We start from the raw sequence: 16,586 nt of genomic DNA on the forward strand, positions 1-16,586 counted from the left end.
GCCTTGAAATATAAAGATAAGTACCCTAGAGCAGTGGAAGCAATCTTAATAAATCACTACGTTGACGATTATCTTGATAGTTTTCGTACTATTAATGATGCAATCCAAACCATCAACGAAGTATGCCTCATACATGACAACGCGCACTTCTTTATAAGAAATTTCGTTTCCAATTGTCACGAGGTAATAAAAAATATTCCGGAAAACAGGTCTTCACAACAAGAGTTACTCCAGATCTCAAATAAGGAGACGAATTTTGAAAAAAATTCTGGGACAATACTGGGACAAAACGAGCGATGTATTGAGGTATAAAATCAAAGACATCCCTTGCATCAACCTATCCAAAAGGGAGATGCTTGCCTTTGTGATGAAGATATACGATCCCTTAGGCCTAGCTTCAAACTTTACCATACAAGCAAAGGTAATTATTCAAGAAATTTGGAAAACAGAACTGGATTGGGACAGCCCAGTACCAGAACGCATAATGATACAATGGCTCCAATGGATGGGAAGAACAAAGGAATTGGAGAGCATACAAATTCCTAGATGTTATTCGAAATCTAACGATGTTCAAAAAACTGAAATGCATACTTTCGTTGACGCCTCGGAGAAGGCGTTCGCAGCGGTAGTATATTTGAGAACCTTGAGCAAAACAGGTATAGACGTAAATATAATAGCAGCAAAAACCAGAGTGGCACCAATAAAGCCACTTTCAATTCCAAGGTTGGAGCTGCAAGCAGCAGTTCTCGGAGCTAGGCTCGCTGAAACTGTCAAAAAGGAGATGAGAATCAAAACTGAACAAGATTACTTTTGGACAGACTCCAAAACCGTCTTAGGATGGATTAACGCCGACCCACAAAAATATAAACAGTTTGTGGCCGTGCGCATTGGAGAAAGTCTAGATTGCACCAGCGCTCATCAATGGAAATGGGTCCCTTCCGATAAAAACCCTGCAGATGAAGCTACTAAAGTCACAACAAAGAAATCTATTTGGCTGAATGGGCCAGAATTCTTAAAACAAGAACACATTGAGAGTAAAGACCCAACGCTAATTGTCACACAAGAAGAAATACGTCCAAGCTACACTATCAAAACTGTTGAAAGACAATCATTCGAATTTATAAGAACCGAATGGTGCTCTAATTGGAATAGACTAAAAAGAGCACTTGCAATCAGTCTAAAGTTCATTGAGTTATTAAAAAGCAAAGTCCGAGGAACCAAATTTGTACCTATTATACAAAAAACTGATCTTGACGAAGCAGAGAAGCTTCTACTACAAAAGGCTCAATGGGAGAGTACGGAGATGATCTCTTACAACTATCGTTAAATGGACAAATACCAAAAAATAGCTCTATAAAATCCTTGAACCCGCAAAAAAATGATGGACTGTTACGAGCGAACGGACGATTAGCGAATATTAGTTACCTTAATGATGAAGTAAAACAGCCCATAATTCTGCCTAAGAAGCATCATGTGACAGCATTAATCATAAGCCAATATCATGAGCGCTACAAGCACAAAAAAACAGAAGCAGTTATTGCGGCGATTCGACAAAGGTACTGGGTAATCGACCTCCGTGCCATGGTAAGAAACGTGATCAGCAAATGCCAACACTGCAAAAACGAACGCGCGCGCCCCATTGCCCCAATGATGGCTCCGCTTCCCGAAAGCCGAGCCGCTGTGTTCAAAAAACCCTTCACCCATACAGGTGTAGACTACTTTGGACCCATGCAAGTGACAATCGGAAGAAGAATAGAAAAACGATGGGGAGCGATATTCACATGCATGACAACACGTGCTATACATTTAGAAATCGCTAAAGACTTGAGCGCAAATTGCTTCATAATGTGCTTAAAAAATATGCAGCATAGGCGAGGAAAGGTTTGTCACATGTACAGTGACAATGGTACCAACTTTGTTGGGGCAAACAGGCAAATAACGGAAATAATCGAAAGATGTGCAACCGACGGTATCCAGTGGCATTTTAATCCCCCGGCTGCGCCCCACTTTGGAGGTGTATGGGAGAGAATGGTCAGAGAGGTCAAGAGCCTGCTGGCAAACAATGGTAGTATGCCGGAAGAAGTACTAAGATCAGCCTTTATCGAGATTGAGTTTATCCTCAATAACAGACCTCTAACCCACATCCCTCTCGAAACTGAAGACGATGAACCTCTTACACCGTTTCACTTCTTGATAGGGTGTTCCGGAGAGGCCGAACCCAACCATCCGGGATTTCAGCAGCTGAAGCTAGCAGAAACAACTGGAAGAAGGCACAGATTATCACTCAAAAATATTGGGAACGTTGGTTGAAGGAGTACCTCCCAACACTAGCGAAAAGGGCACAATGAAATGGATAGCACGCTCGAACCCAATACAACCAGATGACATAGTAGTCTTCCCTGACGAACAACGCGTAGGCAGGTGGTTAAAGGGACGTGTAGTAGAAGTCTATCCCGCCAAAGACGGACAAGCCAGATCAGCAAAGATTAAGGTTGAAAACGGCGAATATAAACGCCCTGTTATCAATTTAGCGGTGCTAGAAGTAAAAGGGAACGAGAAAAATACAAGCGTACCTTCGTGGGGAGTAAAAAGACCGGTTAACAGCTACATTAAACAATCAGCTGATCACCTAAGAACTCCTCCTGCAAAAAGGAGGAAGCATTTCATAAGACCCTACAATGGTCCTGTATCTGTTCGTTCTAATTACGCTAATACACCCGATAAGTAATCTATCGGTCCGACAAATTAAAGAAGCTGGTATATTCTTCGACCACGAAGGAACGCTTCTCCTGAAAAGGGGTGTGTGGGAAACAGCCTTCCACACCAAAATACACCCTGAAAATGACACACAGACTTTACTAACGGTGGAAAAGAAGGTGATCACTGCCTTCAAGGCACTGAGCGACACGGACGCTAACCTTCTAAACATGGAATTGACATTACAACAAAACATTAAACACGCACTTCAACTATCACAGACTGCAGTAAAAAGACGAACCAAACGATCTAGCGGTATATTCGGATTTTTGAAAGGTATTCTTTTTGGAGAGGACGACATTGACGAGCAGTTAGCCGTCTTCAGAGCCTCTGAAGACCAGAAACTAAGACATATATCAGAAGAAATGACGAATAAAATCAAACAAGGTGATATGCTTAGAAGCGAGCTATATATGAAAATAGATCACATGCATGAAGGCATAAAGAGTATAAACAACAGCTTCAACGAAAACAAAAAAAATGTACTTATAAAACATGTCACAGAAACAATTATGCTAGCTGAAAGCATAGTACAACACATTACCACAAAATATCTCGAGTTAGAGATTCACCCCCTTAGTATATTTGAATCAAACAAAATAACCGAGAAGATTCAATCAAGGTTACCCAACGGACTTATAATTCTAGACCACCCTCAAATTACGAACAAAGAGATTTGCGAAGGGGAAATAATAGTGCGTATCGTGAACGTCATCGTCTCGCAAGAGAGATTCGAAGTATTCCATATCAGCATCATACCAAACCTAAAGAACCTTACAACTCTGGACTTAGATAAAAACGTAATAGCTATAAACGATATACACTACATATACCCAACAGACATTGCGCGATATAATAGCACTTACCACGTAGCCTCCGATTTAATAGTTAGGAGGGATTTGGATTGTATATCGTCATCGTTCAGACATATAAAAACAGAACGTTTGTGTGATATAAAACCAATAAAAACCCCAATAACTAAATTTATAAAACTCTCCCAGCCGAACAAAATCCTGTACTATTCGTCTCAACCTAACGATATATACTTTAATTGTAACAAAACGCTAAACGCACAAATTGTAACAAACGCTAAATGCAAAACGCACAACCCGCGTATCAAGCTGAAGTAATAACACTTAGTCAAGACTGTAAAATACAGACCAAGAACAAAGAAATCCAGCCAACTATGAGAATAGAAACAGTAGAAACGAAAATGTATTTCAAACCACTGGTTAAAATATTTTAATCAAACTTAGAGCAAAACAAAGATACGAATTCTGATCTACTTCACCTCATAATAATTACAAGCGGTATAGCCTGCGCCTCCACTTTAATATTAGGATTAACTGTGGCACTAATTATCAAACAAATACGAGCTAAAGGGTACGTGTTACGCCCTCCACCATTTAAACCGTCAGAAAGTAGTAACCCCTCTACGAGGAATTACGGGGGTCAGGATGTTGACGACAGCACCGCATGATTGGGTCAACACGGCCGATCGACGGAACAAAATGCACGCAAGACAACTTTAAAAAATAAACGATATCGAGCAGGATAAAACCACGCTGCCACCATTAAACCACCATTTTCTGCTGACCATGATCGGTCAGCAGAAAATTAGTATATAAGCTAGAATAATTCTTTAATGAAGCGAAAAGCTTTCAAACCAGAACTCAACAAGAACTAGCGTTTGACTGTTCTCGCCAAGTCGGACGGTAAATCCTCCTGTCTTGGCTCTTTCCCAACGAGTTTAGATTCGTTGTGGAAACTTTACAATTGCATAAGTAGTTGGGTTAAAGTGAACTAATAAACGAGTAGGAATGAATTGTTTTGTCTGTCATATATTGGTTTATTGGTTTTAGGACATCGAATCAAGCCATTTCGGCCATGATGGTGTCCATTAACCAGTATCCAGCCTGGTCTCTTCGATGGAACATTTCGATCGCCCACCATCAACGGTCCTTACTGGATTTGACGTTGACAACATACAGTGTGTGACGAGTAAAATGTTTTTCATGTATTTTTATTTTTTTGTTTCTACTGTATTTTTGTTTCAATTTTATGGAAAATATGGTCAAAAAAATTGTGGTTTGCTGATTAAAAACTAAATCATCATTTTCTTAATTACAGGAGCTTAATCCATCAATCATATTGCAGTTGAAAAGTATAAATTCAATTATAAAACATGTTCACAACTTTTGTCACACATTGTTCCAAAAAGTTCGTTGCGGAGATATTAAAACATCATACCGTACGCCAAAACATTGTGCTTGCACAATCATAATTACGCATAAAACACTTTCAGAATGTAGTTACATTCATAATAGTACGCAAAAAGTGTTCTTGTATAAAAAATAAACCATTGTTCGTTCGCCATACCATCGGCAGATACAACAGGTTTTGTTTACATTTTGAGCTGCTGACTGGCCGAATCTGTCAAAAAAGTCTCAAAAAATGTTTCCGTTCCTTTCCGTTCTCTTTCTCTTTTCGTCTACCTCGACACTCACACCACATATATGATGCATGTGCGACGTTTGCAGATTCTATGTTCCCAAGTAGAAATTTCGAGCAGTTTTTTGGCTTTTTTCAATGGGACTCGACCGCGCGGCAGCTTGTCGGGGGGTCGGATTGCACGCACACAAAGGTAGCCGTGGTGGCACGAACACATTGAAACCAATTTGTCAGCTGGCTTGACGCTCGCAAAAAAGCGAAGTGGGGATGGATGCTCCCCTACAACAGTGGCTTTGTTGTATGTTTCCGATCTATTTATAGGTTGCATTTATTTTTGAGCGTTGTATATCTGCGAATGAGAGGGAAGAGAAGATCGTATGAAATATCATAGTGAAAATTTGTACTCACCTAGATTTTGGCACATATGCTGCTATGCTAGGCCGGTGGTGGCTACGCGCAATCCAATTAAACTTTTTGTACCGGATTTCTCCTGGGAACATAACGATGGGTTTTTGTGTTTTCTGCATGTTGCAACAGTATACTCGACCAATCGCTCGTGGTAATCGTAGCGCTTGTGTTAGCGGAATGTTTGTGCGAAAGGGTGCTTTACATTGGTTTTGGTGAAGAATGTTATAGATTTTCCGAATACATAGCATCCTTCAACAGTACCATGTTGATCAATTTTTTTTCCACTATTCCTCTGGTACAGTGTGTAACATGAAATGCAGAAAAACGACTTCTCATCATATCTTATGCGTAAACAAAGTTCCGTTAGGCAACATATTTCAGCATGTTTTTCTTTCACACTCACGAGATCTAAACCAACCATTTATGGTTTTGCTCAACGTTCCCTATCCGAAGCTGGCAAGGTTATTCTTCGTGCATCTACGGAAGAACGATCCGGATGGTATTTGAAGCTATCGTATTATCTATTCTATCGTCGTATTGCGGACAAGTTTCAAGTATTAGAAAAAGAAGGATGCGAAATTATTAAATGGGATAAGAAACGTTGTGAAGGTAAACACACAAAACAGTTTTAGTTGATAGTTGATGGTAATGTATTATCGAATGTAAAGTAACATAATGCAATATTATGAACGTTAAAATTAAAGTTATTATCCCCTGCTGTGCTCTGTTTTAAAAGTTCCTGTTCTGCTTTTATTAAACTTTAAGTAAGTAGTATGAATCGCTACATACACTACACGCCTTTACACCCACGAGTCGTGTCAACGAAAACACGACATATAACATCTATTGCACAACTATACGTCCTAGGATCGACCTGCGCGCTCGTTTCTTTTAGGCCAGAAAGTACATCCACACTAGAACTAGTTAAACGGTTTTACGAAACCGTTAAGTTATGTACATGCTTAAAATGGTGGCAGGATCAGCCGGTAGGTCAACCTGCGTTGAAATAGACGCTGTTCACTGTTCGATCGTCGCTCACACCTCAACGACCGCATGTTGAAGCTGTACCGCTTACGATCAATTGTCCATAGATCAACCGCCATGAAACTGTGGCGGCGGCACGGTTGAGGATCGATGTAGTTGGCTGGGTCGCTCCAAAGTGGATCAGGTGTAGAAAATCATGGAATCATGTCCTATCAAGACGATTCCAAATTTGAAACGAATTTCCTACAAGCTTGACAACCGTGAGCGAACCTAATGAAAGAGAATTAGTCATGATAACATGATGCAACATGATTATCTTAATCTGTTATAATATTTACCGGTTTCAATTTCAAAGAGCGCTTTGGAATCCTCTATACTGGGACGGAATCAATCCAACAAGTGATTTACTGCTTTCTACTGGAACCAGCGTCTGCGAAAAAACGGTTGAATAAGCAACATTATGAGAAAAAGCTTATGTCCTTAGGTTATTGGTATGACTATTGCTTATAGTATACTTATCCTTTTTTCGTTGCGGATTCATTGCAATCGATATCCATCGACAAACACTTCGTATTTCCGCTTCATCTGCGAAGGTGCTTTCTGCTTCATCGTCCGACCAAGTACTGAAATTTGATGATCTATGTAAAATTCGTTCGTTCGATGATTCTTTGGTTGTGAGTTCAATGAATACTGTTACACACAGCAAATGAAATTTAAAACATACCTTCTGAAGCACTGATGAGTCCCAGCTGATTATCCGCTATTCCTTTTCTAAACGGGTTTAAATTAGTTTAGCTCGTCCTCACGATGTTTCACTGTGCTTAACAAGTTTTTGAACACATTTTAAATCATTTATTCTACATGCTTGAAGCCACAAAACACCTAAAACACGAAGGAAATGCGAAGTTGTACTGAAAACGCGTTGTTTACGAATACCGTTATGGGTTTGTTTTGAAACCGCTTCTGTCCGAATGTGACTTTCACCCATACCATCATACACTCTTACCGCTAGCCCGTCGTTTCATACCGCGACACTCCATCAACCTGACGTTTCGAACAAATTTTTACCCTTCACACCCCCTCTGGCCTATATTTAGCTTGTCAATTTCCACTTGGGTTGTTATTCGAATTCTTCGAATCTTTTTTTGAATTAGAATCCTCGAACATGGGGTCATTGGTACAAACTTATGAATTGCATTTTTTTGTTGATCTGTCGTTTCTAAAACTTTTTTAAGTTTCTTCCTCTTCTCGGCACCGCTTTGATATCTTTTCATCTGTGGTTGAAAATGTGAAAGAAGAGATATTAATGGATCATCGAATGTTTTGTTCTTTTTGTGTGATGCTCTGATATTGAAATTAGCTAAAAACATACCCTTTCGAAAAAATGTTACTCTTCCAGATCTTTTTTTGACCATAAACAGTCGAAGTGTTCTATTGTGAATACACAATATCAACTTTACAATATCTTCAAATATGATGAATAAGTTCACGATTGTTCACAATTTCCACAAAACTTTTTCCAAGTGAAAATTTTAAATCTCTGGTACGTTTTATTACTTGGCAAAACTTGAAACAGCACAAGCAGGAAGATGCAAGCAGACAAACTGACGGTGACAAACTAAACAAAATATTGGCATGGTTTCCGACGAACGATAGCTGACGACCTAATGTTTGTATTCCACAATTTTAAACGAACGCCAATACGACGGTTGCAAACCATTTTATGTGTTATATGATGTGCAAAAATTGTTGTCTTACATAGGTCGGTAGTCAATAGTGTTTTATAATGAATCAAATTGTTTAGGTATTATATCAGTAGTAGTATATCAAATAAAAGGTATTTAATATTTTTCCTTAGTTATAAATATATTAATTCCCTTCAGCTGTCAACGCATATTATCCCTAACTTGGAGCAATAACAAAACAAACCAACCGATCGATCGATCGGTCCTCCCTAGTTACTCTTGGAGAGCTCCATATAAACCTGTATCGATCTATCGTGGTAAACTGTAAAAAACAAACATGAAAACAATACAAACTGTTCTGGGTAGAACAGTTTTCTATTCAGTTTTTTTACCTTTACAGTGTTTTATTGCATGCAACTTGAATGACTTACGTAGCAGACAAAAATGTCACAAAATGAACGAAAAATGAGCTCTGAAGAACCAAACAGATGAACCAATCGACAAAATTTGTACAATTTTGAGGCCAAACCAATTCATTTTAAAGGGCTTAACAATACGAACGATAGCTCCACCTGCAACATTTTGGATCACATTTAATGGAATGTGACCCTCACAGTTGCGTTTAAAAAACAGGCCTTTGTAATCGAAGAACTGTCATCGGTCAAAATTTGACGAAAAAAAAAGGACGCAAAATAAAATGAGTCCACCGCCTGTCCCCCCCCTGTGGTTGTTGTGCTGGCTCGACTTGAACCATCACCAGGACCTGCCGTACGCCCTTGATCTACCACTAGAGCCATTTGTTCTTGTGAGGAGAGAGATGCAAAGCACCTAGATAAACAAAGCGTAGCTGTGGTGTATAGGCCGCCCACTGGCGCGGCACGCTATAAGCATCCTTGATGGCGCAGTGTTTTGGATTAGGAAAAGCCTTAAAAATGTTTGCAGCGCTTGCAAGATGATTGCGTTGATTGTTTGGCTGCTAATTATTAAAGTTATGAAGAGTAATAAATTTTTTTCTTGTAAGAGGAAATATTTAGGGATATGTACCGAACAAATATATCAAACATTTCATTCATGAACTTTGAAGTCAGGTGTGTATAGGTGGATCCTGTTACATCCATTGTAACATAACAAGCATCGTCGACTCGTAAAACAAATCTTGAGCTTTAAGATCTCAAGGAATCTCAGAATCTTCTTGCGTTTAAGCAAATGCAGTATCTATTTTTAAATCTATCAGCAAATATTCAAATTAATGATCAAAATTGTTAAAAGGAACATTGCATTACGATGCATCCGTTATCTCAAAGAACTTCAGTTTACATCACAAATCAGTTCATTATTCAATATCATTTAGTGCTGGTACGCTCATTCTCGAAACGGTGCTTGTATAGTCATGGTTAAGGTCAGAATACTAGCTAAAATAGTTGATGATAATGGTGCAGAATTCCACAATGCTTTGTAGAATTCAACCATTGTTTCTCAAAAATTTGTTTACTATTTTTTATTGACACTTTAAATTTCTGATGTTCCACTGGTTGTTAAATGACAGAAAAGGAGTCACTAACACTACTGTACTAACTATGGCCCGAATCATTTTCTTAACCAGATATTTGTATGCGTTTTGACGTTTCCAGGCTTATTCGTTTAGGCCTAGGAAAAAGGTTTCGTAATGAAAGCAACTGATTCATGTCCACAAATGTCCAAACAAACCATTTTGCGAACAACGATTTTGTGTCGCCAGGGTAAAAGCTTTCGAACTTAGAGTATGATCTGCCTCAATTGTATGTGTTCAAACCTCATTTTTCAGAACCTTTAAGGAGCGTCCAGACTGTAGACCAATACAGTTATTAGTTTGTTACATTTTGTTATATAAGACTGTCTTTACCCAGTTGGCGATTGTCGCAATTGCGACTGCGACTTTGTCAAACTCTATCTCGCCACGCCCCACTCATGCTTGAGCGTGTTTATGGTGTGAGGTCCAGTCCTGTAATTATATGCTCGTGTTTGGTGAATTCGAGTTGTTTTGCAACGCAAAAACTGGTGCAACACTGGTGTTTCAATTAAGCACTTAGTTAAATTTTTTATCACGGTCGAGGTGCGAAAATAATATATTTCAGTGTTACAAAATCATCATAAAACGCAATTTGGTGTCAATTTGGTAGCCAGAAACGCCGAATTTCTGATAGAAAATCGTTAGAGCATATGTTATGATTACAGTCTGGATGCTCCTTTACAGTATCGAGTGTCGAAAATTGACAATTTTTGCGTTACCTAATAATTGAATGAGCCATAACTCATGGATAATATTGAAAGTGCATTCCCTAGTGATCCTCTGGAATGTAAAAAGAAGAATGTTTTAGGAAATCTGTATGCAAATACTTGCGGATTTTTCTTTCATTACCAGCAACAGTAGCGTCTGGTGAAAGGAGCTTTAGTAAAGAAAAATTATAACAAACTATTTACGATCATCAATGGACCAGGAACGTCTCACTAGCACTCTGCGCTTGTTGTGACAGGCACTGATCTGTCTTAAAAAAAACCCTGTAAGGCAATAAAAAATCAATCCTGTGAGCGCACTAGAACTGCAGTACAAATGAGTATAAATAATAGAATAATTCGAGTTTTTTAAGGAAAGATCCTCGTACGATTACTCACCCACTTACGCAATGCACTCACTCACCTGAGTGTGTTTATGTTATGTTATGTTTTTATGTCCTGTAACTATATATTAAAATTACCTTGCCAATGCTACTGGAAAATTAATGTTAGTTTTCTTATTCTGTACATATCTGATTCATTAGCTTTGCATTGGGCGAGAACACTTGTCTTCCGAACGGAATTGACCTTGCATACTGCGTACGACCATAGAAATAATACCGAACCAGCAAGTATTACAGCTCTAGCCATCTCGAAGGATCATTACACGCTATATGTTGGTAAGGATGTTGCACATGAATAGCGAAAACAGTTTATTGAAATAAAAATTGAAATTTCTTCCTCCCAACAGGTGATGCTCGAGGGCGAATATATTCATGGTACGTAGCAGAATCTTCATTTGCTAATCAAGTGCGAGTATCTAGTGGGTTAGTTCTTCAAAAAGGAAATAAATGTTCTAGCTTAGAACATTCGTAATCTACCTATTATGCTGTATAAATCAAAGATAACCAAGTAGACTAATTGTTTGTTGGGTATGGTCTAATACAAAACAAGTTTAAATGTAGATGTTTTCAGAAGAATGTTCATCGTTGATAAATAAATATGAAAGAATAAATCTTCCTTCACAAAACAAATCTTCCTAGTGTAACATACCGTATTCATGAAACCCTGCTTTACCATTGCTATGGCACAGACACACACAGACTGAGGCTTATGTCACTGCTCCGTCGATGGCCATTTCGTTGCTTGATGTTGCCATTCGTTGGCCAAAAAATTTCTTGACAGTTTTTGTCGTCGACCAAAATCAAACTTGTTTGATGTTTTTATATCTCTCGCGATGGATTCTGTCTCCGAACTTCAATCCTTTGTCATCCGAACTCCGACTTCAATCCGAAAGTATAAACCCAATACCCAATATAATGTAATATACCCTAGCAACAATCCGAACCATAAATTCATCCAAAGTCCAGACAAAAAAAAAACGCCGATGACCGTCTACCGTCGTAAAATGATTGCACCGGTTTAAACAATTATTCCGCTTTTTCCAGCATACGGTTTAAATCGGTGTGCTTATTATTTTCAGCTGTCTGCTTGTACGAAAGAAAACTTATTCTCCTATCGACCGTGAACTGCTACTTATTAGAGCATACGAAACTCTTGATTAATTTTGCGAGTATACGGGGCAGTTTTGATTATATTTCGCGATTGTAAATCGGGTTAACCGTTTATTTTCAACAATGTCGGAGTTCAAGAAACAATTGCGAAAATCGAACCAATTGTATAGGCGAATTATTGCTCGCGAATCGCGTTTTCGCATAAAAGAGCAGAACCGGGTCTCTTCTCAAGCATCATCTTCTACTGTTTTGAGTGTTGCGGCGAATGTGCAAGAACAGCTTCCGAATGATGTACCACCAGAAGAAGATCGTGATTACATGTACCTAAGTGTGGTGTTTGACGAAGGAGATGATCAGGTACTCAACGATGAAAGTTCTAGCAAAGAAGACGAATGCAGAAATGCTGATAGTGGATTATTGGAGCAAGCAGAATATTACTCTGAAGATAATGCCCCGTTGTCTACAAATACTAGTGAGAATACTCTGTCAAATGAGCTTCCATTTCGTTCTAAGTTGAAGTATTTGGTGTTATCCTGCAACGTAACGCATGACACGTCCAATAAATTGCTGACTCTCTTACGCGATACAACGGATTACCAGCTGCCCAAAGACGCCCGGACACTCCTACAAACTCCGCAAAACGTTAGTGCGCAGATGTTCCCAGCACAGCAGGGCGATAAACCCGTGTTGAGCTCACGGACTGGAGTATCAAACTCCGACCGAGGGTGAGAGTAGGTAGCAACTATACTAGCCACGCCGCAGCCAACCGAAATAAAAAGGCTTTTCGTTCCGGTTGTGAGAAGCTTGCTTTATTCTGGGCTACCTCCCCGTAGCCCCCTGTTAGGTCCGTGTTGTGCTAGCGATACATAATATGCTGCGAATTACAATATTTGTTTTGGCAACTTCCTAGCACCCTACTCCTAAATCTCCTGATTTAAATATTTATTTATATTGTATTTCCTAACCTATTTATCCAACTTTATTTAATTTAAGTTAATTTAATTAATCCCTATTAAATACTTATTATCGCCAAATCCTTTCTTAATCCCTATCTTCGCTTGCGCAGATAGCGTTTTCGCATAAAAGAGCAGAACCGGGTCTCTTCTCAAGCATCATCTTCTACTGTTTTGAGTGTTGCGGCGAATGTGCAAGAACAGCTTCCGAATGATGTACCACCAGAAGAAGATCGTGATTACATGTACCTAAGTGTGGTGTTTGACGAAGGAGATGATCAGGTACTCAACGATGAAAGTTCTAGCAAAGAAGACGAATGCAGAAATGCTGATAGTGGATTATTGGAGCAAGCAGAATATTACTCTGAAGATAATGCCCCGTTGTCTACAAATACTAGTGAGAATACTCTGTCAAATGAGCTTCCATTTCGTTCTAAGTTGAAGTATTTGGTGTTATCCTGCAACGTAACGCATGACACGTCCAATAAATTGCTGACTCTCTTACGCGATACAACGGATTACCAGCTGCCCAAAGACGCCCGGACACTCCTACAAACTCCGCAAAACGTTAGTGCGCAGATGTTCCCAGCACAGCAGGGCGATAAACCCGTGTTGAGCTCACGGACTGGAGTATCAAACTCCGACCGAGGGTGAGAGTAGGTAGCAACTATACTAGCCACGCCGCAGCCAACCGAAATAAAAAGGCTTTTCGTTCCGGTTGTGAGAAGCTTGCTTTATTCTGGGCTACCTCCCCGTAGCCCCCTGTTAGGTCCGTGTTGTGCTAGCGATACATAATATGCTGCGAATTACAATATTTGTTTTGGCAACTTCCTAGCACCCTACTCCTAAATCTCCTGATTTAAATATTTATTTATATTGTATTTCCTAACCTATTTATCCAACTTTATTTAATTTAAGTTAATTTAATTAATCCCTATTAAATACTTATTATCGCCAAATCCTTTCTTAATCCCTATCTTCGCTTGCGCAGCAAGCGAGATAGAAAGTGACGCTTAACTTCCGTCCATCTCGCTTCCTGTTCTGAAGCGAGCGAGAGCGCTAAGCTTAGTTTACTCGTTTGTTTTATTTTTATGAGGAAGTTGGCGCCAAGCATGCTTCCTATTCTTCCGTTCACGCAGAACGCATCCGTGCGTATTCACGCAACCGACGGGACAGGATCAACGTCGCTTTCTCTCGCTTGCCGCTTCATTAAGAAGCGGTGCGAGAGCGATAACGTTTACCTCCTATATTTTCTCTATCCACGGCCTACTCTCGTGCACTTATAACTCATGTCTCATCCGGCTACTATTCTCCTAAGTATCTTATTGGAGCGTAACCACGGGCTTTTGAGGGACATAATTTCAGTCAGCGACATCCTCTCTCCCGTAATTCCTCGTAGAGGTGTTACAAAAATAGCTGACGTAATTATGTCCTACCCTTCCTCTCCTGGTGCGCGAACTTCCAGCTGTGCGACCTTTACCGTAGGCCTTTTAACAAACAATCTTCCTACTCTTATTGTTACGGAGCGCACCTGATCATCCTTGCCTTCTTGCACCTGCGTAATTACTCCCTTAAACCACCTTCCGCGTGTCTGTTCGTCCGGGAATGCTACTATGTTTCCAACGCGTAGTTTTTTAACTGGCTTTAACCATTTTTCGCGTTTTATTAATCGAGGCAGATATTCCTTTATCCACCTAGACCAGTATTTTTGAGCAACCCATTGGGCTTTCTTCCAATGTGTTTTTAATGCTTCGGCTTCCGTTATCTCAACCTGGGTTGGTTCCGCTTCTCCCGAACAGCCAATAAGGAAGTGATTTGGTGTAAGAGGCTCATCGTCCTCGTGATCCAGCGGTATGTGCGTGAGAGGTCTATTGTTTATCATGAATTCGATTTCAGTTAAACCACTTCTTAGTACTGCTTCTGGATATGGCTCCTTGCATAAAGAGAGGAGGCTTTTTACTTCTTGTACCATTCTCTCCCACGACCCTCCAAAATGTGGGGCCGCCGGAGGATTAAAGTGAAAGTCTATGCCTTCCGTGGCGCATTTTTCCTGTAACCTTTTTACTTCGCGACAAGCCCCCACAAAATTCGTGCCGTTGTCGCAATATAGGTGGGCAATCTTTCCGCGTCTGTATTGCATTCCTCTAAGGCAGATAGGAAATGAATTCGCACTTAGGTCGTTCGCTAACTCCAGATGCACTGCTCTGGTAGTCAGGCAAGTAAACAGCGCGCACCACCTTTTTTTGGATCTTCGTCCTATGGACACGGTGAGCGGTCCAAAATAGTCAGCTCCTGTGTGCGTGAATGGTTTTACGAACGGTGTCGTTCTACACGCAGGCAACGGTGCCATCATAGGTGGCTGTGGCTTAGCTCGTTCGTTCTTGCATTTCTGGAAATTTTTTACTACCCTTTTGAGCGCTGCTGCAAATCTATAACCCAGAAGCGCTGTCCGATCGCAGCTATAACCGTCTCTGTCTTTTTGTGTGGATATTTTTCGGGGTAATAGCGTATCACTAGCGTAGTAATATAACTGTGCTTCAGAAGTATAATTGGTTTCTTAGTATCCTCTCCTAAATATTGCACTCTTGTTAACCGACTTTCGGCTCTCATTATTTTTCTATCGTCCAAAACGGGACAAAGGTTTTGTTGTGTAAATTATTACGCTTTGGATCGGTCACTGTAAACGCATACGTCAAACTCGTCGATCGCATGACGTAAACGGGTTTAGAGCCAACGGGCTAACAGTTACAGGAAAAATAAAGGATGAGTTGCGAACAATCCAGAAGACCACGAGGTTTAAACTTTCTTCAAACATAGTGCTAGTTGAGAAAACCCGTGTTCTACACTACAAGTTTTTTAATGCACTTCTGCAGTTTATTGGATGCCCTACTGTCAGGACGGTCATCTCTTCGCAGAACTCCTCCCACTGTGCCTTTCTTATTAACAGGTGTTCTGCTGTATCTAATTCGGTTTTTGTGATAACCTTCGAAAATGACCCTTTTGTGCATTTAGCCTTCAGCCAATCGAAATATTTCAGGCAGATAGCAAGTGCTCGTCGCAGTGTTAACAAATTTGACGACCATTTTACGTTAATCGCCCCCCAGTCTGTTTGGTTCACCGTATTAAGTGTGTGCATTGGACGGATTTCTTCCATGGTTGTCGCTTCAATAGTTTCAGTGTTTATGTGAAGCGCCTTTAAAAATGGAGGACCTTTAAACCAGATTGAGTGCCTCTTCATGACCTTTGTTGCTTCATCCGCTGGGTTGTCCTTTGTTCCTATCCAACGCCATTCTTTCATACTTGTCCTACTGAGGATTTTTCGGACCCTTAATGCAACGAATTCCTTATAGTTCCTTGGTTCCGAGCTTATCCATGCCAGGACCGTTTTCGAATCTGTCCAATAACATACTTCATCCACTTCAATTCTCATTTCTCTAACGATTGTTTCGGCTAGTCTAGCTCCCAATACCGCCGCTTGCAACTCTAGGCGGGATATGGATAATGGTTTTGTAGGCGCAACACGCGATTGTGCTACAACTAGGCATACATCTATTCCCTGCTGATGAATCGTTCGCATGTAT

The 16,586-nt window shown here is 40.1% G+C and overlaps 2 protein-coding genes across 2 annotated transcripts in view; both read left to right on the forward strand.

Moving 5' to 3' along the window:
• LOC128712623 (WD repeat and FYVE domain-containing protein 3) overlaps positions 1-11,414 on the forward strand; it is a 325,442-nt gene extending 314,028 nt beyond the window's left edge. The window contains exons 32-33 of the mRNA XM_053807511.1: positions 11,084-11,218; positions 11,290-11,414. Coding sequence (XP_053663486.1) covers positions 11,084-11,218; positions 11,290-11,414 — 260 coding nt within the window. The remainder of the gene's footprint in view (positions 1-11,083; positions 11,219-11,289) is intronic.
• Positions 11,415-12,175: 761 nt separating this feature from the next.
• LOC128712624 (uncharacterized) overlaps positions 12,176-16,586 on the forward strand; it is a 39,203-nt gene continuing 34,792 nt past the window's right edge. The window contains exon 1 of the mRNA XM_053807512.1: positions 12,176-12,409. Coding sequence (XP_053663487.1) covers positions 12,176-12,409 — 234 coding nt within the window. The remainder of the gene's footprint in view (positions 12,410-16,586) is intronic.

This window comes from Anopheles marshallii, chromosome 3, assembly GCF_943734725.1.
Source record: "Anopheles marshallii chromosome 3, idAnoMarsDA_429_01, whole genome shotgun sequence".
NCBI lineage: Eukaryota > Metazoa > Arthropoda > Insecta > Diptera > Culicidae > Anopheles > Anopheles marshallii.